At 40.2% G+C, this 26,796-nt stretch overlaps 1 protein-coding gene across 3 annotated transcripts in view; it reads right to left on the bottom strand.

Annotated features, from left to right (window-relative positions):
* Positions 1 to 26,796, bottom strand: part of COL14A1 (collagen type XIV alpha 1 chain) — a 122,185-nt gene that overhangs the window by 55,584 nt on the left and 39,805 nt on the right. For 2 of the 3 annotated variants that reach the window (XM_072151249.1, XM_072151250.1), the window contains 9 exons: positions 23,394 to 23,537; positions 22,002 to 22,073; positions 13,150 to 13,308; positions 12,944 to 13,063; positions 10,203 to 10,367; positions 2,841 to 3,002; positions 1,250 to 1,401; positions 979 to 1,108; positions 275 to 420 (listed from right to left, as the gene is read on the bottom strand). In XM_072151249.1, coding sequence (XP_072007350.1) covers positions 275 to 420; positions 979 to 1,108; positions 1,250 to 1,401; positions 2,841 to 3,002; positions 10,203 to 10,367; positions 12,944 to 13,063; positions 13,150 to 13,308; positions 22,002 to 22,073; positions 23,394 to 23,537 — 1,250 coding nt within the window. The remainder of the gene's footprint in view (positions 1 to 274; positions 421 to 978; positions 1,109 to 1,249; positions 1,402 to 2,840; positions 3,003 to 10,202; positions 10,368 to 12,943; positions 13,064 to 13,149; positions 13,309 to 22,001; positions 22,074 to 23,393; positions 23,538 to 26,796) is intronic. The other variant, XM_072151251.1, reaches the window with a different exon arrangement.

A 26,796-nucleotide genomic window follows, 5' to 3' on the forward strand; every position in this document is an offset into this window, starting at 1 on the left:
TTATGTATCACTTAAGTAGGATCCCTACAGGGTCTGCTCAAGGGTTGGCGTAGTAGGCAAGCCCCTTGGATGTTAAGGGGAATATTGGGGTGATTGACACCTTTTATTCTGCCAAGTGAATGTAAGGGATCAGGGTGGAAAAGGAGAATCTTCTCAAACCTGGCTTGGCCATTACTGAAAATATCTCTAGCATATATCAACATTTTTCAAAAAATATCTCAAAATATCTCGAAATATCTCAAGGACGCTTAGCTTCTAGAACATTAAGAGTTACCTCTTTCTCATCTGCAGCCAATCCCTCTGTAAGAGGAGCATAGAGGATCATGTACCCGGTAGCCCCTGCAACTCCAACCCATTTGGCCCTCATACTCCGGTGGGTGACATCATACAATTCAAGGTCAGAAGCCATCGGTAACGCCACTAGAGAGAAAGATGTAGAATAAAAAATGTATATTGTAGCAAAACTGAGTGATGAAAATACTGCATCTTCGACCCTGGGACTAAGGTCACTAATAATGAAGTTCTCTACACGTTGCAACTCTACTCACTTTCCATGACTCATGGGCCATTCATCTCCCATTTTCTTAAAAAAACATCAAAGTGGATTTCCCACGGTTTACCCCATCAGACCGCTTGTTATTTGTGGCGGTCCCATCACCGAGACCCCTTCCAATTAGCAAGTTAGGCTGTATCCTGTGGATAGGGACTAACTTGTTTTGTGGGAAAACCCTTTTGAGGGGACACTGAACACCCATCTAGCGTAGCTGGTATTTTTGAGTTCTGCCCCTTTTGGTTGGAAGCAACTCAAATGGTTGACCAATAACTTGAATCAAACCCATAGATTACAACAGCATCCAAAATATGGAAAACGATTGGTAATAGTAGAATCTCCATATCCCACTCTATCACATGGGGGACATATAACATCTCACGTTCATAAGCCCTCAAATAGACTGTAGACGAAGACCAAGTACTCACATGTGGTCTCAGTACCACGCAGGCCTTCTGTAGTACTCCTTGAATACACAGCAAATATGGCTATTTGATATTCAGTCAGAGACATCAGGTTCTTGATCACGGTGGTGGACACACCGCCATCCACTATTACCTAAAAACATCAAGTAATTAGATCACCAGAATTTTAGGTGTTTCCAATCCCCATTCTAGATATCAGAAATGACCCACTTTTGGTGACCAGTCCATGTCCACATTGAGCAGTAATAATAGTTCCTTAGTCGATGGGGCTTACCTCTTCCGGTTGTCCTCCCTTAGTTGGATAATACACCACACGATACTTTTCGACATTTCCTGGTGCGTGACTCCAACTAACGCGGAAACTTCTGGCTGTTACTTCTGACGTGACTAATTCAGATGGAGAGCCAACCTCTTCCACTGTGTCCGCTAGAAACAGAGAATGACACATAAACCTATCTGGACCTTCTAAAATCTAAAGAAGCCCTAGAAAATAATTAGTGTTCTTCTGTCAAATTTTCCACATCTGTTTCCTAGTTACATATCTATTCCAAAAATGTTTATGGAATGTTATGTCCAACTGGATGTTAAAAAAGTAGAAGAAATTTGAAACAATGGGGCACATTTACTTACCCAGTCCAGTCGCAATCCAGCGGCGCATTCTCCGACGCTGATTTGGGTTCTGCCGGGACAATTCGGCGCAAAACGGAAAAAAATTGGGAAACCCGGCGGCAAAACACGATTCGGACCCTTAGTAAATGTGCCCCAATATTTGAATGTACAGGACAGAATTTTGTCAATGATCTTTAGATACGTAGGACTGTGTCCAAGACAATGGGGCCTCCTCTACGCCAATGGTCTACTCTAGAAGAGTCTAGATGACTTCATTGAGAGAAAACATATCATTAAGGGAACTGAAGCGATTGCTAATATGATGTGCATACAAGGAGTTATTCTGAGACCCATATGGGATCAGGTAGAAAATTTTGGGCCACTATGGCCCAATTGGCATAAGCCTTGTAGAAGATGAACCTTGTTGAACCTTACAGGTCAACACCGTTGGATTGTAGGTTGTACTTGGTGGACCTACTGTACATCTACTGTTCTGTAATCACTACAGTAAAGCATTCAAAGCCGATTATCCAGGCAAGAGTGAAGAAATTGGGAGATACTTTTTGAGGATAAATGAGTAAATTTGAGGTTGAGCTTTAGAGAATAGTATTTCTGTTAGACAGACATGACTCTCTGAAATGTGGCCCATTTCTCTCTCCAATAAGTTCTGTCCTTGGTTGTAGCACTTATAAAATCCAAATCTGTTCTCCCTAGCAACCAATCAGAGCAGAGCTATCATTTTTGATAAGCAGGATATGCAGTGAGAGGTGAGCCGTGATTGGTTGATGGGTTACAATGACAGTCTGTCATAAATCTCGACCCTATAAGCACAAAATAGTCTCCCTGTGAGGCCTTCTTTCACGTGGAGTCTTGCCCAATCTAGAAGTTTTTATTGATAGACCTACAGCTCTTTGTAATAAAACCTCAGCGTCTGAAGTCATAACTTTTATTTCCAAAATGTGGCCTGGGGTAACCATGAAATGTGGTGAACAATGATAAGGTCTCATCACCTCCGATTATTGTTGATTTATTGTCATGAATGGATTTTTTTGACAGGAGTCCAAAACAGGAGACGACAACACGTGTCACGTAATATCCACCCAATAAACAGGTTATAAGAGGCGGATGGCGGCCCGGGGGGGTGACATGTACATACAGACGCTCACATGTCTCTCACCTCATCATTCATGATCAGAGGCTCCAGGGCCATGATGTCAGGACCCCACCTAGCACGGCACCAGCACCTCCTCCCTCACCTTTTATAGTGATGTCTATGTCCTCCACTCTATCGCACACCGTTTTTGTAAGAGACTCTACGATGGAGTTCATGATGTTGAAGTCGGCCACATTGTACACGTGGTCGCTGTGCGGCTCGGAGGCGATTTCCCGCAGTTCATTAGCGTCAGCGTTTTTAACACCTTTGAAAAAAAGACAAAAGAGGAAGAAGATGTTATTTTAGTAGAATAAGTCCTCACACACAAGATCTACAGAGAATCATCTCTACTGATCACCTTAATATTACTTTAGAGACAAGAAGACTAATCCCACCCTATAACCAAATGTTCTAGGCCATTCCATTTATCTATCTATCTATCTATCTCCTATCTATCTCCTATCTATCTATCTATCTATCTATCTCCTATCTATCTATCTATCTATCTATCTATCTGCTATCTATCTATCTATCTATCTATCTATCTCATATCTATCTATCTATCTATCTATCTCATATCTATCTATCTCATATCTATCTATCTCATATCTATCTATCTATCTATCTCATATCTATCTATCTATCTATCTATCTATCAATCTCCTATCTATCTATCTATCTCCTATCTATCTATCTATCTGCTATCTATCTATCAATCTCATATCTATCTATCTATCTATCTATCTCATATCTATCCATCTATCTATCTATCTATCTATCTATCTACGTATAGAAAAATCCAAGCAGCACATTCAGAGAGGTCTTGTTGATGGGTGCAAGCGTCTAAGGATTGGGCCTTAAATCCTTTAGTAGTATATATAGAGGAAATAGCGCAGCACACCGGATGAAGTGAAAAAATCTTGTAGTTTTATTCCATGTTCAATAACACAAGCGACGTTTCGGCTACAGGTAGCCTTCCTCAAGCCTTGAGGCCTCAAGCCTCTGTCTAAGGGCTTGAGGAAGGCTACCTGTAGCCGAAACGTCGCTTGTGTTATTGAACATGGAATAAAACTACAAGATTTTTTCACTTCATCCGGTGTGCTGCGCTATTTCCTCTATATATATCTATCTATCTATCTATCTCATATCTCTATCCATCTATCTATCTCATATCTATCTATCTATCTAGAAAAAGGAAAGTCCAAAGCAGCACAGGAAAGCAAGGGTGCAGCAGCCGTAGGTCCCTTGACCAGGGTCAGTCTAGGTAACTGTAGGAAAGAGGCAGCACTCCGAGGTACGTAGAAAAGGGTAACGCACATGGAATAAAGCTTCACGCTTCTCCACGTACCTTGGAGTGCTGCCTCTTTCCTACAGTTATCTATCTATCTATCTATCTATCTCCTATCTATTATCTATCTATCTCATATCTATCTCCTATCTATCTATCTATCTCATATCTATCTCATATCTATCTCATATCTATCTCCTATCTATCTATCTCATATCTATCTCATATCTATCTATCTCATATCTATCTCATATCTATCTCATATCTATCTATCTATCTCATATCTATCTATCTCATATCTATCTCATATCTATCTATCTATCTCATATCTATCTATCTATCTATCTATCTCATATCTATCTCATATCTATCTATCTATCTCATATCTATCTCATATCTATCTATCTATCTCATATCTATCTCATATCTATCTATCTATCTATCTCATATCTATCTATCTATCTATCTATCTATCTATCTATCTCATATGTATCTCATATCTATCTAATTATCTATCTCATATCTATCTCATATCTATCTATCTATCTCATATCTATCTCATATCTATCTATCTCATATCTATCATCTATCTATCTAGCTCATATCTATCTATGTATCTAAGTTGAGGAAAAGGCAGCACTCCGTAAATGGTGTCAAAATAAAGTGGGTGTCTTTATGCCATTAGCGACGTTTCAGCTCATTGCGAGCCTTTATCAAGCATCTATCTATCTCATATCTATCTATCTATCTCATATCTATCTATCTATCTATCTATCTCATATCTATCTATCATGTATCTATCTATCTCATATGTATCTATCTATCTAACTCATATCTATCTATCTATCTATCTAACTCATATCTATCTATCTATCTCCTATCTATCTATCTATCTATCTATCTATCTCCTATCTATCATCTATCTCATATCTATCTCATATCTATCTCATATCTATCTCATATCTATCTCCTATCTATCTATCTATCTATCTCATATCTATCTCATATCTATCTCATATCTATCTCCTATCTATCTATCTCATATCTATCTCATATCTATCTATCTCATATCTATCTCATATCTATCTCATATCTATCTATCTATCTCATATCTATCTATCTCATATCTATCTATCTCATATCTATCTCATATCTATCTATCTATCTCATATCTATCTATCTATCTATCTATCTATCTCATATCTATCTCATATCTATCTATCTATCTATCTCATATCTATCTCATATCTATCTATCTATCTCATATCTATCTCATATCTATCTATCTATCTCATATCTATCTCATATCTATCTATCTATCTATCTATCTCATATGTATCTCATATCTATCTAATTATCTATCTCATATCTATCTCATATCTATCTATCTATCTCATATCTATCTCATATCTATCTATCTCATATCTATCATCTATCTATCTAGCTCATATCTATCTATGTATCTAAGTTGAGGAAAAGGCAGCACTCCGTAAATGGTGTCAAAATAAAGTGGGTGTCTTTATGCCATTAGCGACGTTTCAGCTCATTGCGAGCCTTTATCAAGCATCTATCTATCTCATATCTATCTATCTATCTATCTCATATCTATCTATCTATCTATCTCATATCTATCTATCATGTATCTATCTATCTCATATGTATCTATCTATCTAACTCATATCTATCTATCTATCTATCTATCTCATATCTATCTATCTATCTATCTATCTATCTATCTCATATCTATCTATCTATCTATCTATCTATCTATCTATCTATCTAACTCATATCTATCTATCTATCTATCTAACTCATATCTATCTATCTATCTCCTATCTATCTATCTATCTATCTATCTATCTATCTCATATCTATCATCTATCTCATATCTATCTCATATCTATCTCATATCTATCTCATATCTATCTATCTATCTATCTATCTATCTATCTATCTATCTCATATCTATCTATCTATCTATCTCATATCTATCACATATCTATCTATCTCATATCAATCTTCTATCTATCTATCTGTCTATCTATCTCATATCTATCTCATATCTATCTCATATCTATCTCATATCTATCTATCTCATATCTATCTATCTATGATCTATCTAGAAAAAAAAGTCTAGAGCAGCACTGCTATTATATCGAATGTGGGTGCAAGCGAGTCCAGTGACAGCTTCATATAACATATCAAAAACTAAAAGGCAGCACTCCAAGGCTTAAAGTGAAAAATCAAATGGATTTATTCATACCACAATGCAACATTTCAGCCTCTACTGAAGCCTTTGTCATGTCTATCATCTGTCACTTATCTATCTATGTATCTGTCTGATATCTATTTATCTATCTAGTATCAATCTACATATTTATTATTTCATATATATCTCATACCGATTGCGTATCTATGTATCTATCTCATATCTATCACAGATGAGGAGTCCAACATCAGCTTTAACATTTCCCTGTGTCACTATCATAGGGCAGTAAAGTTTTACTCTCTATTACCCCCAATGTGCTGTCTATATGTGTAACACATGGATATCCTCAGCCCTTCATGTAGATGCTCTCTAGATTGGTAAAAGTGAAGGGCCGCCCTGTATCAGATCCCTGTGGCCCAGGGACTGTATCTAAGCCACACACCCCAGAGACTTCTACCACTAAGATGTAATTACCAGTCTCTAGTGTTCTCCTGCGCTGGACTGTAATGTGCTGGACTGTAATGTGCTGGGACTGTAATGTGCGGGACTGTAATGTGCTGGACTGTAATGTGCTGGGACTGTAATGTGCTGGGACTGTAATGTGCTGGGACTGTAATGTACTGGGACTGTAATGTGCTGGGACTGTAATGTGCTGGGCAGTAATGTACTGGGACTGTAATGTGCTGGGACTGTAATGTGCTGGGCAGTAATGTACTGGGACTGTAATGTGCTGGGACTGTAATGTGCTGGGACTGTAATGTGCTGGGACTGTAATGTACTGGGACTGTAATGTGCTGGGCAGTAATGTACTGGGACTGTAATGTGCTGGGACTGTAATGTGCTGGGACTGTAATGTGCTGGGACTGTAATGTGCTGGGCAGTAATGTACTGGGACTGTAATGTGCTGGGACTGTAATGTGCTGGGACTGTAATGTGCTGGGACTGTAATGTGCTGGACTGTAATGTACTGGACTGTAATGTACTGGACTGTAATGTGCTGGGACTGTAATGTACTGGACTGTAATGTGCTGGACTGTAATGTGCTGGGACTGTAATGTGCGGGACTGTAATGTGCTGGGACTGTAATGTGCTGGGACTGTAATGTACTGGGACTGTAATGTACTGGGACTGTAATGTGCGGGACTGTAATGTGCTGGGACTGTAATGTGCTGGGACTGTAATGTGCTGGGACTGTAATGTGCGGGACTGTAATGTGCGGGACTGTAATGTGCTGGGACTGTAATGTGCTGGGACTGTAATGTGCTGGGACTGTAATGTGCTGGGACTGTAATGTGCTGAACTGTAATGTACTGGGACTGTAATGTGCTGGACTGTAATGTGCTGGGACTGTAATGTGCTGGGACTGTAATGTGCGGGACTGTAATGTGCTGGGACTGTAATGTGCTGGGACTGTAATGTGCTGGGCAGTAATGTACTGGGACTGTAATGTGCTGGGACTGTAATGTGCTGGGCAGTAATGTACTGGACTGTAATGTACTGGACTGTAATGTACTGGACTGTAATGTGCTGGGCAGTAATGTACTGGGACTGTAATGTGCTGGGACTGTAATGTGCTGGGCAGTAATGTACTGGGACTGTAATGTGCTGGGCAGTAATGTGCTGGGACTGTAATGTGCTGGGACTGTAATGTGCTGGGACTGTAATGTACTGGGACTGTAATGTACTGGGACTGTAATGTGCTGGGACTGTAATGTGCTGGGACTGTAATGTGCTGGGCCTGTAATGTGCTGGGCAGTAATGTGCTGGGACTGTAATGTGCTGGGCAGTAATGTACTGGGACTGTAATGTGCTGGGACTGTAATGTACTGGGACTGTAATGTACTGGGACTGTAATGTACTGGGACTGTAATGTACTGGGACTGTAATGTGCTGGGACTGTAATGTGCTGGGACTGTAATGTACTGGGACTGTAATGTGCTGGGCAGTAATGTGCTGGGACTGTAATGTACTGGGACTGTAATGTGCTGGGACTGTAATGTACTGGGACTGTAATGTGCTGGGACTGTAATGTACTGGGACTGTAATGTACTGGGACTGTAATGTGCTGGGACTGTAATGTGCTGGGACTGTAATGTACTGGGACTGTAATGTGCTGGGACTGTAATGTGCTGGACTGTAATGTACTGGGACTGTAATGTACTGGGACTGTAATATACTGGACTGTAATGTACTGGGACTGTAATGTGCTGGGACTGTAATGTGCTGGGACTGTAATGTGCTGGGCAGTAATGTACTGGGACTGTAATGTACTGGGACTGTAATGTGCTGGGACTGTAATGTGCTGGGACTGTAATGTGCTGGGACTGTAATGTGCTGGACTGTAATGTGCTGGACTGTAATGTACTGGACTGTAATGTACTGGGACTGTAATGTGCTGGACTGTAATGTACTGGACTGTAATGTGCTGGGACTGTAATGTGCTGGACTGTAATGTACTGGGACTGTAATGTGCTGGGACTGTAATGTGCTGGACTGTAATGTGCTGGGACTGTAATGTGCTGGGACTGTAATGTGCTGGGACTGTAATGTACTGGACTGTAATGTGCTGGGACTGTAATGTGCTGGGACTGTAATGTGCTGGGCAGTAATGTACTGGACTGTAATGTACTGGACTGTAATGTGCTGGGACTGTAATGTGCTGGGACTGTAATGTGCTGGGACTGTAATGTGCTGGACTGTAATGTGCTGGGACTGTAATGTACTGGGACTGTAATGTGCTGGGACTGTAATGTGCTGGACTGTAATGTGCTGGGACTGTAATGTACTGGGACTATAATGTGCTGGGACTGTAATGTGCTGGACTGTAATGTACTGGGACTGTAATGTACTGGGACTGTAATGTGCTGGGACTGTAATGTGCTGGGACTGTAATGTACTGGGACTGTAATGTGCTGGGACTGTAATGTGCTGGGACTGTAATGTGCTGGGACTGTAATGTGCTGGACTGTAATGTACTGGACTGTAATGTGCTGGGACTGTAATGTGCTGGGACTGTAATGTGCTGGGACTGTAATGTGCTGGGACTGTAATGTGCTGGGACTGTAATGTGCTGGACTGTAATGTACTGGGACTGTAATGTACTGGACTGTAATGTACTGGACTGTAATGTACTGGGACTGTAATGTACTGGACTGTAATGTACTGGGGCTGTAATGTGCTGGGACTGTAATGTGCTGGGACTGTAATGTACTTGGCTGTAATGTGCTGGGACTGTAATGTACTGGGACTATAATGTGCTGGGACTGTAATGTACTGGGACTGTAATGTACTGGGACTGTAATGTGCTGGGACTGTAATGTACTGGGACTGTAATGTGCTGGGACTGTAATGTGCTGGGACTGTAATGTACTGGGACTGTAATGTGCTGGGACTGTAATGTACTGGGACTGTAATGTACTGGGACTGTAATGTACTGGGACTGTAATGTGCTGGGACTGTAATGTGCTGGGACTGTAATGTACTGGGACTGTAATGTGCTGGGACTGTAATGTGCTGGGACTGTAATGTGCTGGGACTGTAATGTGCTGGGACTGTAATGTGCTGGGACTGTAATGTACTGGGACTGTAATGTGCTGGGACTGTAATGTGCTGGGACTGTAATGTGCTGGGACTGTAATGTACTGTAATTTGTAATTTGTACTTTCCAACATCTAATCAAAGCATCAAAGGTGATGCCCAGGGGGTACATTTCTTGAAAACCTTTTACAAATACTTCAATTTTAAGAGTAGTAAAAAGGTGACAAAGTAGTAAACCTGTGACAACAGAGACAAGTCCTCAGCATCTCCCACCAAGATTACTGTAACCCCCCCACGTACCTCTAATTTACCCCCAATCCACCTTCCTCCTGATTCTGTGTCTACCCCCTCTCTACAGTCCTGCCCCTGGCTACTTACTGCCCAAGGACTTACATATTAATTCCTTCCATAACATTCCTTGCAGCTCTTACCGATAGCAAACAGCTCGATCCCTGCGTCTTTCAGGCTCTTTGCAGGTGGAATAACATCATCTTGGGATTTTCCGTCCGTAATCAAAATTCCAATCTTCGGTAGGTCTTTTCTTGCTCCTGCTTCTGGTTTAAAGCTATTTTCCAGGATGTAGGTAAGAGCCAGCCCTAGGGAAGAAAGAGAGAAGAGATACAGAATCCAAGGGAGCAGTATTATAGTAGTTATATTCTTGTACATAGGGGGCAGTATTATAGTAGTTATATTCCTGTACATAGGGGGAAGTATTATAGTAGTTATATTCCTGTACATAGGGGGCAGTATTATAGTAGTTATATTCTTGTACATAGGGGGCAGTATTATAGTAGTTATATTCCTGTACATAGGGGGCAGTATTATAGTAGCTATATTCCTGTACATAGGGGGCAGTATTATAGTAGTTATATTCCTGTACATAGGGGGCAGTATTATAGTAGTTATATTCCTGTACATAGGGGGCAGTATTATAGTAGTTATATTCTTGTACATAGGGGGCAGTATTATAGTAGTTATATTCTTGTACATAGGGGGCAGTATTATAGTAGTTATATTCCTGTACATAGGGGGCAGTATTATAGTAGTTATATTCCTGTACATAGGGGGCAGTATTATAGTAGTTATATTCTTGTACATAGGGGGCAGTATTATAGTAGTTATATTCTTGTACATAGGGGGCAGTATTATAGTAGTTATATTCTTGTACATAGGGGGCAGTATTATAGTAGTTATATTCCTGTACATAGGGAGCAGTATTATAGTAGTTATATTCTTGTACATATGGGGCAGTATTATAGTAGTTATATTCTTGTACATAGGGGGCAGTATTATAGTAGTTACATTCTTGTACATAGGGGCAGTATTATAGTAGTTATATTCCTGTACATAGGGGGCAGTATTATAGTAGTTATATTCCTGTACATAGGGGGCAGGATTATAGTAGTTATATTCTTGTACATAGGGGGCTGTATTATAGTAGTTATATTCCTCTACATAGGGGGCAGTATTATAGTAGTTATATTCCTGTACATAGGGGGCAGTATTATAGTAGTTATATTCCTCTACATAGGGGGCAGTATTATAGTAGTTATATTCCTGTACATAGGGGGCAGAATTATAGTAGTTATATTCCTGTACATAGGGGGCAGTATTATAGTAATTATATTCCTGTACATAGGGGGCAGTATTATAGTAGTTATATTCTTGTACATAGGGGGCGGTATTATAGTAGTTATATTCCTGTACATAGGGGGCAGTATTATAGTAGTTATATTCTTGTACATAGGGGGCGGTATTATAGTAGTTATAGTCCTGTACATAGGGGGGAGTATTATAGTAGTTATATTCCTGTACATAGGAGGCAGTATTATAGTAGTTATATTCTTGTATATAGGGGGTAGTATTATAGTAGGTATATTCTGTACATAGGGGGCAGTATTATAGTAGTTATATTCCTGTACATAGGGAGCAGTATTATAGCAGTTATATTCTTGTACATAGGGGGGCAGTATTATAGTAGTTATATTCCTGTACATAGGGGGCAGTATTATAGTAGTTATATTCCTGTACATAGGGGGCAGTATTATAGTAGTTATATTCCTGTACATAGGGGGCAGTATTATAGTAGTTATATTCCTGTACATAGGGGGCAGTATTATAGTAATTATATTCCTGTACATAGGGGGCAGTATTATAGTAGTTATATTCTTGTACATAGGGGGCGGTATTATAGTAGTTATATTCCTGTACATAGGGGGCAGTATTATAGTAGTTATATTCTTGTACATAGGAGGCAGTATTATAGTAGTTATATTCTTGTACATAGGGGGCGGTATTATAGTAGTTATATTCTTGTACATAGGGGACAGTATTATACTAGTTATATTCTTGTACATAGGGGGCAGTATTATAGTAGTTATATTCTTGTACATAGGGGGCAGTATTATAGTAGTTATATTCTTGTACATAGGGGGCAGTATTATAGTAGTTATATTCTTGTACATAGGGGGCAGTATTATAGCAGTTATATTCTTGTACATAGGGGCAGTATTATAGTAGTTATATTCCTGTACATAGGGGGCAGTATTATAGTAGTTATATTCCTGTACATAGGGGGCAGTATTATAGTAGTTATATTCTTGTACATAGGGGGCAGTATTATAGTAGTTATATTCTTGTACATAGGGGGCAGTATTATAGTAGTTATATTCTTATACATAGGGGGCAGTATTATAGTAGTTATATTCTTGTACATAGGGGGCAGTATTATAGTAGTTATATTCTTGTACATAGGGGCAGTATTATAGTAGTTATATTCTTGTACATAGGGGGCAGTATTATAGTAGTTATATTCTTGTACATAGGGGCAGTATTATAGTAGTTATATTCCTGTACATAGGGGGCAGTATTATAGTAGTTATATTCTTGTACATAGGGGGCAGTATTATAGTAGTTATATTCTTGTACATAGGGGCAGTATTATAGTAGTTATATTCCTGTACATAGGGGCAGTATTATAGTAGTTATATTCCTGTACATAGGGGGCAGTATTATAGTAGTTATAGTCTTGTACATAGGAGGCAGTATTATAGTAGTTATATTCTTGTACATAGGGGGCAGTATTATAGTGGTTATATTCTTGTACATAAGGGACAGCTAAGATAACAGGTAGATATGAGATAAATAGTTGGATAGATGGATAATACTGTACCTGTGAGTGTGTTTCCCCCTTTATAGGGCAGGTTACGGACAGCGTCTATCACGGCTTCCTTGGTGTCATACGTGTTCAGGTTCCATTCTATTCTGGGGTCTCCACTATACTGCGCCAAACCTGGACCAGATAGAAAACCACACAATTCACTGAAGATAAAGTCTACAAATATTAATTAGTTCATTAGTAAGAGAACGTCACATTACCTATTCTGGTTTTGTCTGCACCGACATTGAATGCACTGACCAGGTTCTCTATGAAGAGGCGGACAAGTCTAAAGTTAAGGCGCCCAATACTCCAGGAGCCGTCCACCAGGATCACGATGTCCGCATTCGCTGGGGTTTTACATGAAAACTGAACAATTTCTATGATATAAAGAAGAAAATTTCATGAAGGACACAATGGCTTAGTAAATCATATAGTAAATATATGATGATCATTCTCACACATCCTCTATTGTTATCTGGTGTGCAGATGGAGAAAGATACAATCTAGACAGAGAGCGTCATTGTAGACAGACGAGAATTCAGCGATGGAAGCAGTTACTGGGGTTCTCCAAATTTTTTTTATTGGGTCTCTAACAATAAACTGATCACAAAGTGTCAGCAATCCCCTCTAACTTTGGAAGGAACCTCGCAATAACTATCCAATTTTCCTGCAGTGCCACCACTGGAGAAATGAAGTATTACACCCTTCCCACCATAATCAAATGTCTGTCTGTGTAACTCTTTCCTAAAGTCCTAAGAGCGTATTTATAAGCCAAAATATCCCAATATTCCAACAGCGAATATCCCTTTCCTTTATTTACCGGTGATCAAAGAAGATTAACAAGATATAGGGGCTCATTCACAAAGGGTCGTGGATCGCACTTTCGTCGGACTGTTCGCCATGCAATCCCCGAAAACGGCAAACAGTCCAATGAAAGTGCGATCCGTGACCCTTAGTAAATGAGCCCCTAGCGTTTGCCGTTTATCCTGGATTTATTATTTTTCTCTTCCCTGGCCACAAATTATTTTTAAGTGGAAACTCACAGCTTAGAGGGGCGCTATTATATAATAGACTGGGGACAGTGGCGTAACTAGAAGCTGATGGGCCCCAGTGCAACGTCTGTGCCAGGTCCCCGACTATAATGTATGGTTTATAGTAATAGTCTTCTCATATGGGAAAGTGACACCATAAGGGCCCCCTAAGCCTCTTGGACCCGGGTGCGACCGCAACCTCTGTAGCCCCTCAAGTTACGCCCTTGACTGGGGACCCAATGCAAATATTGCGAACCAAAGGGGTTTCTGAATATGACATTTGGCCTGGAGGATTTTCCAAGTGTGAGGACTGGATATGTGAGAGTCTCTTTGGGAAGGCTTGGATGCCTAATTTAACCACAGTCATACCACAATACGCAGATTTTCATGTGTATTTAGTGATACACAACTTACAGGTCTAATACCAGTATTGTAGATCAAACATAGAGGTCTTTCCCAATAGCAACCAATCAGAAGGCTGCTTTTATTTCCCATCGCGACCAAATACAAATGAGAGACGGAATCTGATTGGGTGCTAATGGCAATAACTCCATTTTCTGCTTGCATTTGATTTGGTAAATTTTTACGACCAAATTAGCTCAATTAACTTTTTTTTAAAGAAATACACAAAATATTTTGTAAAACTTTTTGAAAAGAAAAAAAATCAACATTTTTTTACCACAATTCCTAAAAGAGAAAAAAAAAAAGAAATCTAGTTAATCAACTCTACAAAGCAAATTGCATATTTAATATGGAAGGCAAAGTGAAAGGCGATTAGTGAGTAAGAGGCGTCCGATAGATGTGTCTGCTGTGCTGAAGGTCTTTTTGGGGTAATAAAGATAAATCATTTATTAATATTTGCTTTTGCCATCTCCTTTAAGATGAGTTTAACCCCCGAGTCTGCGCAACCCTAAAACGGAATAAAGAAGAGTCAGATTATTGGATGAAAGTCAATTAGAAACAATTTAGTTAAACTATTTATTACAAGATAATTTAATATAGCAAAAGCTTAAAGGGAACCTGTCATCAGATTCACTAATAAGCCTAATAGCAAGTTCCCATAGCACTACACTAACTGTTTTTAGCTAAAAAATGCATAGTTCCTATCCCCAGAAAATGAAGTTTGTAAGCCTACCTGGCACCCTGCCTGAAGGAGCAGGATGTCCCGAGGGCATGTGCTATTCATGCAAGGCATGACCATGTCTACTCTTTCCCCCTCCCTCCTGCAGTGCAGAGCGTGACTCATCACCCAAAGGGAGTGGGAGGAGGGACTTTCCGGCAGACATGAGGTGAGAGACACACTGCATTGCATGAGCAGCTCATACCCTTGGGACACCCTGCTCCTTCAGGCAGGGTGCCAGGTAGGCTTACAAACTTTATTTTCTGGGGATAGGAACTATGCATTTTTTTATCTAAGAAAATGTGTGGGCACAAGTTAGAAAAGTGCTATGGAAACTTGTTATTGACCTTATTAGTGAATCTGATGACAGGTTCCTTTTAGAGGAAATCTACCATCAAAATCCATCCAACCAGGGGCACTTACTCATAGATCCAGGCACAGTGACTATGGTAATCTTCTTGTATTAGTTATTCATGGCCTTCTTCCTTCTAGAATATTTTTTAAATTTTATGCTAAGAAGCCAGAAAGGTTCTGGGGGGTGTTATCATAGCCTTCCATACTGTAGCTTCACAGGCTTTTACACTGCGCAGGGGCACTTCCCCTCCCACTGTGTGAGATTACAGCAGGCAGAGTGAGGGGGGCTGAGGGAGCAGAGGCAAGTGGAGACAGTGTAACAGCTTGTGAAGCAACAGCAAGGAGGGGCTCTGGTAACATTCCCAGTAGTTCTTCTGGCACATTAGCATAATTATAAAAGTTGATTTTAGAAGGAGGGAGGCCATGGATAACATATATAAGAAGATTACCACAGTCACGGTGCCTGGATCTATGAGTAATGCCCCTGGTTTATCAGGATGGATTCTGATGTTAGATTTCCTTCTTGCAAAGCTCCTCGGTAGAGCAGGACACATACAAATATACAAACCATTGTGTGGGGAGGGTCCTGCTCATATTCTCATATACAGCACTTGTGTCCATGCACCCCCAAATTTTCCTTCTGCCTCCATCTTAAGATGAACTCACCCCCAAAAAACAGAGACCCAAGGAGTCACCTGGTGCATAGGGTCACAAAGCTCCCTGTGCCACCCATAGCTGCCATCTGCCTGATGCCCACCCACTCTGTGCCTCCATAACCACTGCATGTTGTTCTCTGAATAGTAACTTTCCGGTAGCATTCGCCGTGTATCTTCTAGATGTCTATCATCCGCTGCCTCCGCGCCATTGTTATACTCTCTCTCCATAGACTGCGGAGACGCCTGGAAATGCCATCGCTCTCACAGTCTAAGGGGAAATCCACGTCTAGTAGGAGGATTAGGATGGGGCTCGGCACTATTATTAGTACTGAACATGTGCGGGTCACAAGAAGGTAACCCCAGCCTACGGTACAGTTCTGGGTCCGAACATCAAGGGCAGTCTACTGCATGTATGAGACGTAGCTTGTAAATTTCATAGGTCTCATAGGCTATTGGAGGGCACAGAGGTACCTTGGCTGTCTATATCCAACCTTATAACGGGAGTCGTCGGACTATCTCAGGTTTTTATGGTCCAGTAGCTGTGGAGGGAAGATCAATGCAGAGGACTAAGAAAACAGCTGTGTGAGGATACTCCCCCCCAGTGCACTGAGAGCAGCTACAATCACAAAATATAAATCCATATTTCATAGTCCTCCTGCTGTTATGAACATACACAGAGGTATGTATACAAATTTCTCCAGAGACAATACCTAACACTGTCTTCAAAGAGCACAGAGCACAGCAGTGCGAGGATACAACCCACAGTTCACTTGGCAAAGCTAGAGTCCTATAATATAAATCCATATTTCACAGTTCTGCTGCTATTAACAACACACACAAAGGTCTGATTACACAGCTATCCAGGGACAATACATAGCACTGGCTTCTGTCTGAATGGTTAAACCTGCTGATAGGTTCCCTTTAAGATTCAATTTGTTTCAGATATTCAGTTCCTTAACTATATACTATATCATTTCTATACATATGGATACGCTGTGGATACAATGTATCAGAATACAGTCGAGGGGTTTGCAGTCCTGTGCCATCGTTCTGATGTTCTATGGGCTTAGCTGCTGCTGACGGAAGCAAAGATGCCGGATATTTGTCATTAACTTTCTTTGGCAGAGAGCCTGTAATATCACTACAATTAACAACGGTCTCTTTCATGTACGCAGCCCATGGGTTATTTATTGGCCCCCATTGTGTTCACTACAAGCCCTGCAGCTCCAGGGGGTCACTGGAGGTATTGTCTGCTCCCACCCTTACAAGACTTTAAAACAAAAAAAAAATTATATCCAGGATGGGCAACCTATTCTTTACCAAACTTAGCTAAAGAATTAAATGGGTCTCATAGTCTATTGAAGGGTACACAGGTAAATTGGCTGGCTGTGTCGACACCTAAATGTGGGTCTGATATAACACAATTTGATAATAATGGGGACAATATTCTCAGGGAACCCTAAATGACTCCTTTAGCGCTTAGTTGCCTATTGTTGATTATACTGGATGTAAGGGAATTAGCTAAAGAATTTCAATGGTCTCATGAGCTATTAAGGGATACGGATGTACCCTGGCTCTCTGTGCCTTCCTCTTTATGGCTCCTCTATAAGATCTTCTCCTATTAACTGCCTACTGTCTACCAGATGGCATGTAAGGGACATAGCTGAAGAATTTCATGGGTCTCATAGTCTATTGGAGGGTACACAGGTACCTTGGCTGACTCTGCCCAAGCCCAAACTTTAAAATGTTGGTCTGATATAACACATTTTGATTATAATAGGGACAGTATTCTCAGGGTAACTTAAATGACTCCTTCAACCTTTAGTTGCCCATTGTTGATCATACTGGATGCAAGGGATTTATCTAAAGAATTTCAATGGTCTCATGGGCTATTAAAGAGCACAGATGTATTCTGGCTCTCTGTGCCCCCCCCCCCATATGGCTCCTGTATAAGTTCTTATATATTAACTGCCTACTGTCTATCAGATGGCATGTAAGAGACTTAGCTAAAGAATTTCATGGGTCTCATAGGCTTTTGTAGGGAACAAAGTGCTTACATTGTAAAACTCCAGTCTGATATGACATAATTTGATAATAATAACATGGGGATAGCCACAGGGGGTATCCTAAATTAGCCCGTCATCCTTTTGTATCTGGCAAATTATTTATAAGCGACTGAGCTAAAAAATATCATTGGTCTCATAAGCTGTTGCTGGGGATTCTTGCACTAGGATCCCCAGCTATCTGTATCTACCTCTATGACGATTCTATACATTAAAATAATACATTTATTATTAGCAGGAACCGTCCGACATCGGGGTTTAGGATTTTTTTTAACCAAAAGTTTCATACAGGTTCTTTTAGAAGACAGAAATAGAAAATATTCCGTCATCCTTTATGGATTCAATCTGTGTGACTGCACCATGGCCCGAGCTCCATGTCTGAAGCCGCAGATGTAAGGCTCATCAAGAGGCAAGACGCGTGAGAGCGCCACCTGGCATCTAGCGCCATCATTGCTGCCAACCAGACGAAAGGGCAAAACTCTCAGATTCACTATCCAAATCTTCACTGCGAGGAATTTCCACATTTAAATTCTGGACAACGTGGAAAAACACATTTCCTCCAAATATTTTACTGCCTCTGAGTCTAATGTAATCACATAACCAGGCGACCGTGTAAAAGAGGCAGCGGATCCTGCAGCATTTCATTTTTCAGATCAGGGGCGTAACTACAGTGATAGCAGCCATAGCAGCTGCTATGGGGCCCACAGTGTCAGGGGCCCCATCATCTGACCTGACAAACTAAAAAGTGGAGGATGTGCACCATTATATACATATTATGCTGCACATTGTACATATATGTGATGTATAAATGCTGTATGTGTATGTATACAATGTATGGTATGTAACTCACACACAAAAATAAGTATATTTGTGAAGTGGGAAGGGGGGCACCATTCAGAAGCCTGCTATGGGGCCCTGCCTCTCCTAGTTACGCCCCTGTATTCAGATTATTCATTTATAATTGTGACGATTGTGGGTCCTCCAAAAAAAAGACGATGGGGAGGGGTCCAGCTACAATCTAAGGTGCCATCACTTTATATTAGAACAATTTGTGGCTCAGACCCCAGTGATCAGATGCAATCAATGGGGAAACACAACTGTAAGAGTTACATTTTCCTGCAGTGCCCCCGGAGGAGAAATTGGGTATTACACAATTAAAATAAAAAGGATATGGGGGATTTATCATATGTTGGTGCATGGTGCCCCTGCGTATGATGTTCCCCTGCCCCCCAGCACTTTGATCTATCAGGAGGGTCTGGCTCTGCGCTGTGCTCCCGGGATACATCTACGCCAGGTCTGGCCGGGCATAGTATTGCGTCTCAGGCTGAACCTAAATGGGTTCAGGTTATAGGCAGTACGCAGGCGTGGGGCAGAAATGGACCAGCACCACCCCCTCCACGCCCAAGTAGTGAAGAGGGCAGAAAATTCGCAATTCCCAGCTCAGCAAAAGGAATTGTGACTTAATCATGGCTTGTGCGCCTGTATATAACATCTGTACGTCTGTGATATATCCCCCCCCATAATGTAGATAGATGTATAGATACAATGGGGGTCATTTATCTTATTTCCTCCTTCTCCATTTTTTTTTGCACCTGATTTGTCTTTGTATTTGTCAAATAAAGTTTTATTTGTTCCTTATTAAAAAAAACGTGCCACAAATCATACCATTGCTTTTCCTACGCATGGTCTGGACTGGCAAGTTATTGCGCAGATATTTCCGCCCATCTAGACACAAATCGATGTTAAATAAAGAAGCAGAAGGCAAAGACAAATTGGGCTATTTGGCAATTTTTTGCACCTTTTTCCAGCGGTTCACCAGAGTTCTCCGTGTAGCAGTTTCCTGGTTTGCACCTAATTTGTCTTTGTACTTCTCCTGCTTCCAGATGTTTGCGCCTTATTTAACATTGATTTGCGCCTATATCGTTGGAAATAAATGCGCAATAAAGCACTAGTCCTGACCAGGATTAGGAAAGGCAATGGTGGGGATTGGCCAAAAAATTGCCCCTTTTAGAAAAAAATTTAAATGAAAAAAAACCTTATTTGACAAAGACAAATCAGGTGCACAAAATAGACACACAAAAGGCGCAAAAAGAGCTCGGAGAACGGGAAAAAAAAGTTAAATGACCCCCATTGGCTACACAGTGCTGCCTTGGACTTTCACACTTCTAGCTACATAGATAAATAGATACATATGAGATACATATGTTGGCTGTTGACCGTTGTTCAATGAAGAACCGTGAGTTGCACAACGTTGCCTCCATCTGATCCCTGGATACGGCTGTCACCACCACGGGCTTCCCATCCATTACCCAGTACAGACCAGAGAACCAGTACATCAGCCTCTTCTTCCATATTTCTTGCACACACCACCTGCTGTAGGACAGCCCTCCGGTCCCCATACCAAGCACCATGACATCAGCGTGCCTAGGCCGCAACCGCCAGCCACTCCGGTATTCTGTGCCCCGGCTGCCTCCAGGCCCCAAGAATAGTCTAGGTCCCGGTGGGGGATTTTGCAGATAGATAGATAGGAGGTAGACAGGTCAGCTCTTCTTCTCCATCTGACAGAAGACTCCCACCAACACCTGCAATCTCCTCCTATCAGTCTTTGATCTTAGAGGTTCTACCAGTCAGTAAAGTGGTTGATGTCACCCTTCACTCTGCACGTAACTATTCTACCTCCCAACACACAGGAAAGTACAAGAAGTGTACATGACCCAAGAGAAACCAGACAATATGAAAGCATTAAGATCCTTTCCTTTCACACCCTGAAGATCAATATCTCGCTGAAAGACTGATAATACTCAGAACTATGAGCAGCAAGTGTTACAGTTTTTAGAACTTTCTATAAAGTTCTCACATTCCCTGTTGTTTAGTTTGTACGGCTCCTTTAGTTTGTAGTTAATTTATTTTAGTCTTTTTTTTTCTCTTCAATTTGGAACTTTTTTTTTTGCCGCTTTTGGTTATTTGAGACAAAATTTACAATTTTGAATTATGTCTCAGATCTCTCAGATCGGAGAGGTTTTTTTTTTAAACTTTTTCAGTTCTTTGACCTAAATGAGCAGATCTTAGATGTTAGGCTCTTGTTGTTTTAACTGCTGATTAAATTCCACACCCAAAGGTAATGGATTCAATATTCACAGCATCACCATTAGGCTACATTCACACTGCCGTTTGCCGGCCATACCCTAGCACAGCGGGCAAACGGCGACTCCGGGGAGAGGAGGAGGAACATAGAGCAACATGGAAGGAACATGGCGCACGGCACCATATGCCGAGAAAAGTGTCCAATCTTTTCACGGGGTACGGAGCGGTATGCTGCCCCTCGTGTGCTGCACCTTACCGCTCCTGTACGGCACCGTGTGCCCATTGCCATTTATGGGGGACGTATATAGTCCGTATATACATCGGCCGTATATATGTCCCCCATATGGCAGTGTGAATGCAGCAGGCAGGATAAGGTGGTACCATAAAGTGGAGGATCCAAATAGAGTAGAGCAGCACGGTCATGTATGAAGAAGTCATGGCCTTCAATCTAGTCCAATACATCAACAAAGGTGGTTGCTATCTCTAATTACGGTGCCGCTAAGAAGGGGCCTTCAAAAATTTCTCTGGATGTCAGGTAGATCAACTTGGACACAAAAAAAGGGAGTTCCCAAATAGAAAACATGGCCTAACCGGGCAGCTTCAAAAGAAGAACCTCAAATCATCTCGTTAAATCATCTAGACAAATTAAAAAAAAAACGACAGTGTCTATTTGGAGATGACAAAAAATTTCAACTAGATAAAGTTTTTGAGTTTTTTAGCTTCCAAAAAATCAGTATGAAATTGATATGTTTCGTGACTTACCTTCTTCTGGGACATTGTTTTTACTCTCCACCTTACTTAGATTCGATTTTCTCTTCTTCTCCAAGTCTTTGACTGAGAATGAAATAGACACAACATAAAATAAATCAAGGCCTCGTAGTGATGTCATATTACAAAGGATTCATCATGCAGTAAAACATATGGGTTATCCTAGGGCAGCGGTGGCGAACCTATGGCACTGGTGCCAGAGATGTGTGGGCACATGGGCTGTCTCCCAGGCACAGAGTTTGCCAGACATGGCACTTTCCTGCAGTCTCAGGCAGTCCAAGTAGTGCCCTGCTATTTTAAAGTGACCCATCCTGTGCTGCTTGGTCCTGTCCGAAGAGTGAAAAGGTGTGGACAGGGTCGGATTGGAGCTCAAAGATTCTGGTAGTTGGCACTTTGGAAAAAGCTTGTGGTTTTTGGGTCTCATTTTGGGCACTCGATCTCTAAAAGGTTCGCCATCACTGTCCTAGGGCTAACATCTCGGGAGGGTCATCCCTTCTGGAGTAGGTTGAGGCTCTTTATTTCGTAGAACCCATAGGGATTGAATTTCTACAATTTGGGGTTAAAACAGACAGTAGATCTGAAAGCTCTTGGCAAGGAGGTGTCCAAAAGGAAAGTGATGGACATTAAGCTGAGGTAAGGTGGTCTCAAAGTTTAGATCTTTGACCAAAGTTCAGGTGGTTTAATCCGAAGTATCTTACTACCCATCCACTGAAGTCTGACCAAGGTTCAAGTGGTTTAATCCGAAGTATCTTACTACCCATCCACTGAGGTCTGATTGTTGGGTCCACCACTAGTTATGGTAGTGTATGGGACCATGGTTTGTCCCTCCGCTGCAGCATGGAATAGGCTGAATGTAGTTCTGACCGTGCACCTGGGAGCTGAGGGCATCAGTCCACTATTCGGTGGGACTTAGGTAATAATAGTAGTAGTTGTTGGGTGGTAGATGATTGGTGACCAAAGATTTTACAGATATCAATAGATATCAGCCAAGTGGTTCCTCGCCAATATAATGGGAAACCATGGTCCTTCATCCCATCGATGGCAGAATGGAGTTTAAACAGTCATACGGAGAGGCGGTAGGGTCCTCAATTTTAGACAAATACCCAGGCGTAAGTGAAATATCCCTCGCTCCAGTATGAGGAGACCATAGTAAAAGTGTGAGATCTTCTTCTAGGACCCAGATCTTCTAGGACCCAGAACCTTTAAGGCACCATCTAAAAAAACTTATAGACAAATTCTACTAAAAGTCAATTTAATGATACGTTCATGACCCAAAAATTCAAGTGCAAATTAGAGAAGATAAGACTGAAAGCCGCTGTCACCAGCGCTCTCTGCTCCCGGCGTTCTTGGATATCTGCTATCAAAGTCATGGTCACGGTTACCTACTTCTAAATTTTCCTTGGATCGGCACACTGTCATCGTCTTCATTAAATGCAATGACCTGCACGGCATAGCTGCGCTCAGGATCCAGTCTCTGAATCACTGCTCGGGTCGCATTGTTTTGAAGATTTAGTTGGTTGGTTCTCCCACCTGTACATGAGAAGACGTCTGTCATCGTGATGGAATAATGAAAGCAAAGCATCACCATATCTGGTTACATGGCATAAGAGGTCAATCTTATAGTGTACAAAGATGGTGGCCACAAAGCAGCCACTCACTAGAGCAACAGGATTATTCCGACAAAACAATGGGGGATACTTAGGAAACTATCTGAAATAAATATTTTCTATCGATGTACATAGGAGGCAGTATTATAGTAGTTATATTCCTGTACATAGGGGGCAGTATTATAGTAGTTATATTCTTGTACATAGGGGCAGTATTATAGTAGCTATATTCTTGTACATAGGGGGCAGTATTATAGTAGTTATATTCTTGTACATAGGGGGCAGTATTATAGTAGTTATATTCTTGTACATAGGGGACAGTATTATAGTAGTTATATTCTTGTACATAGGGGCAGTATTATAGTAGTTATATTCTTGTACATAGGGGGCAGTATTATAGTAGTTATATTCTTGTACATAGGGGGCAGTATTATAGTAGTTATATTCTTGTACATAGGGGGCAGTATTATAGTAGGTATATTCCTGTACATAGGGTGCAGTATTATAGTAGTGTTATTCTTGTACATAGGGGGCAGTATTATAGTAGTTATATTCTTGTACATAGGGGACAGTATTATAGTAGTTATATTCTTGTACATAGGGGCAGTATTATAGTAGTTATATTCTTGTACATAGGGGGCAGTATTATAGTAGTTATATTCTTGTACATAGGGGACAGTATTATAGTAGTTATATTCTTGTACATAGGGGCAGTATTATAGTAGTTATATTCCTGTACATAGGGGGCAGTATTATAGTAGTTATATTCTTGTACATAGGGGGCAGTATTATAGTAGTTATATTCTTGTACATAGGGGGCAGTATTATATTAGTTATATTCTTGTACATAGGGGGCAGTGTTATAGTAGTTATATTCTTGTACATAGGGGGCAGTATTATAGTAGTTATATTCTTGTACATAGGGGACAGTATTATAGTAGTTATATTCTTGTACATAAGGGGCAGTATTATAGTAGTCATATTCCTGTACATAGGGGGCAGTATATAGTAGTTATATTCTTGTACATAGGAGGCAGTATTATAGTAGTTATATTCTTGTACATAGGGGGCAGTATTATAGTAGTTATATTCTTGTACATAGGGGACAGTATTATAGTAGTTATATTCTTGTACATAGGGGGCAGTATTATAGTAGTTATATTCCTGTACATAGGGGGCAGTATTATAGTAGTTATATTCTTGTACATAGGGGGCAGTATTATAGTAGTTATATTCTTGTACATAGGGGCAGTATTATAGTAGTTATATTCTTGTACATAGGGGGCAGTGTTATAGTAGTTATATTCTTGTACATAGGGGGCAGTATTATAGTAGTTATATTCTTGTACATAGGGGCAGTATTATATTAGTTATATTCTTGTACATAGGGGGCAGTATTATAGTAGTTATATACCTGTACATAGGGGGCAGTATTATAGTAGTTATATTCTTGTACATAGGGGGCAGTATTATAGTAGTTATATTCTTGTACATAGGGGGCAGTATTATAGTAGTTATATTCTTGTACATAGGAGGCAGTATTATAGTAGTTATATTCTTGTACATAGGGGGCAGTATTATAGTAGTTATATTCTTGTACATAGGGGACAGTATTATAGTAGTTATATTCTTGTACATAGGGGGCAGTATTATAGTAGTTATATTCCTGTACATAGGGGGCAGTATTATAGTAGTTATATTCTTGTACATAGGGGGCAGTATTATAGTAGTTATATTCTTGTACATAGGGGCAGTATTATAGTAGTTATATTCTTGTACATAGGGGGCAGTGTTATAGTAGTTATATTCTTGTACATAGGGGGCAGTATTATAGTAGTTATATTCTTGTACATAGGGGCAGTATTATATTAGTTATATTCTTGTACATAGGGGGCAGTATTATAGTAGTTATATACCTGTACATAGGGGGCAGTATTATAGTAGTTATATTCTTGTACATAGGGGGCAGTATTATAGTAGTTATATTCTTGTACATAGGGGGCAGTATTATAGTAGTTATATTCTTGTACATAGGGGGCAGTATTATAGTAGTTATATTCTTGTACATAGGAGGCAGTATTATAGTAGTTATATTCTTGTACATAGGGGGCAGTATTATAGTAGTTATATCCCTGTACATAGGGGGCAGTATTATAGTAGTTATATTCTTGTACATAGGGGGCAGTATTATAGTAGTTATATTCTTGTACATAGGGGGAAGTAATATAGTAGTTATATTCTTGTACATAGGGGGCAGTATTATAGTAGTTATATTCTTGTACATAGGGGACAGTATTATAGTAGTTATATTCTTGTACATAGGGGCAGTATTATAGTAGTTATATTCTTGTACATAGGGGGCAGTATTATAGTAGTTATATTCTTGTACATAGGGGGCAGTATTATAGAAGTTATATTCTTGTACATAGGGGGCAGTATTATAGTAGTTATATTCTTGTACATAGGGGACAGTATTATAGTAGTTATATTCTTGTACATAGGGGCAGTATTATAGTAGTTATATTCCTGTACATAGGGGGCAGTATTATAGTAGTTATATTCTTGTACATAGGGGGCAGTTTTATAGTAGTGATATTCTTGTACATAGTGGCAGTATTATATTAGTTATATTCTTGTACATAGGGGGCAGTGTTATAGTAGTTTTATTCTTGTACATAGGGGGCAGTATTATAGTAGTTATATTCCTGTACATAGGGGCAGTATTATAGTAGTTATATTCTTGTACATAGGGGCAGTATTATAGTAGTTATATTCCTGTACATAGGGGGCAGTATTATAGTAGTTATATTCTTGTACATAGGGAGGAGTATTATAGCAGTTATATTCTTGTACATAGGGGGCAGTATTATAGTAGTTATATTCCTGTACAAAGGGGGCAGTATATAGTAGTTATATTCTTGTACATAGGAGGCAGTATTATAGTAGTTATATTCTTGTACATAGGGGGCAGTATTATAGTAGTTATATTCCTGTACATAGGGGGCAGTATTATAGTAGTTACATTCCTGTACATAGGGGGCAGTATTATAGTAGTTATATTCTTGTACATAGGGGCAGTATTATAGTAGTTATATTCTTGTACATAGGGGGCAGTATCATAGTAGTTATATTCTTGTACATAGGGGATAGTATTTTAGTAGTTATATTCTTGTACATAGGGG

Source organism: Engystomops pustulosus, chromosome 5, assembly GCF_040894005.1.
Source record: "Engystomops pustulosus chromosome 5, aEngPut4.maternal, whole genome shotgun sequence".
NCBI classification, from domain to species: domain Eukaryota; kingdom Metazoa; phylum Chordata; class Amphibia; order Anura; family Leptodactylidae; genus Engystomops; species Engystomops pustulosus.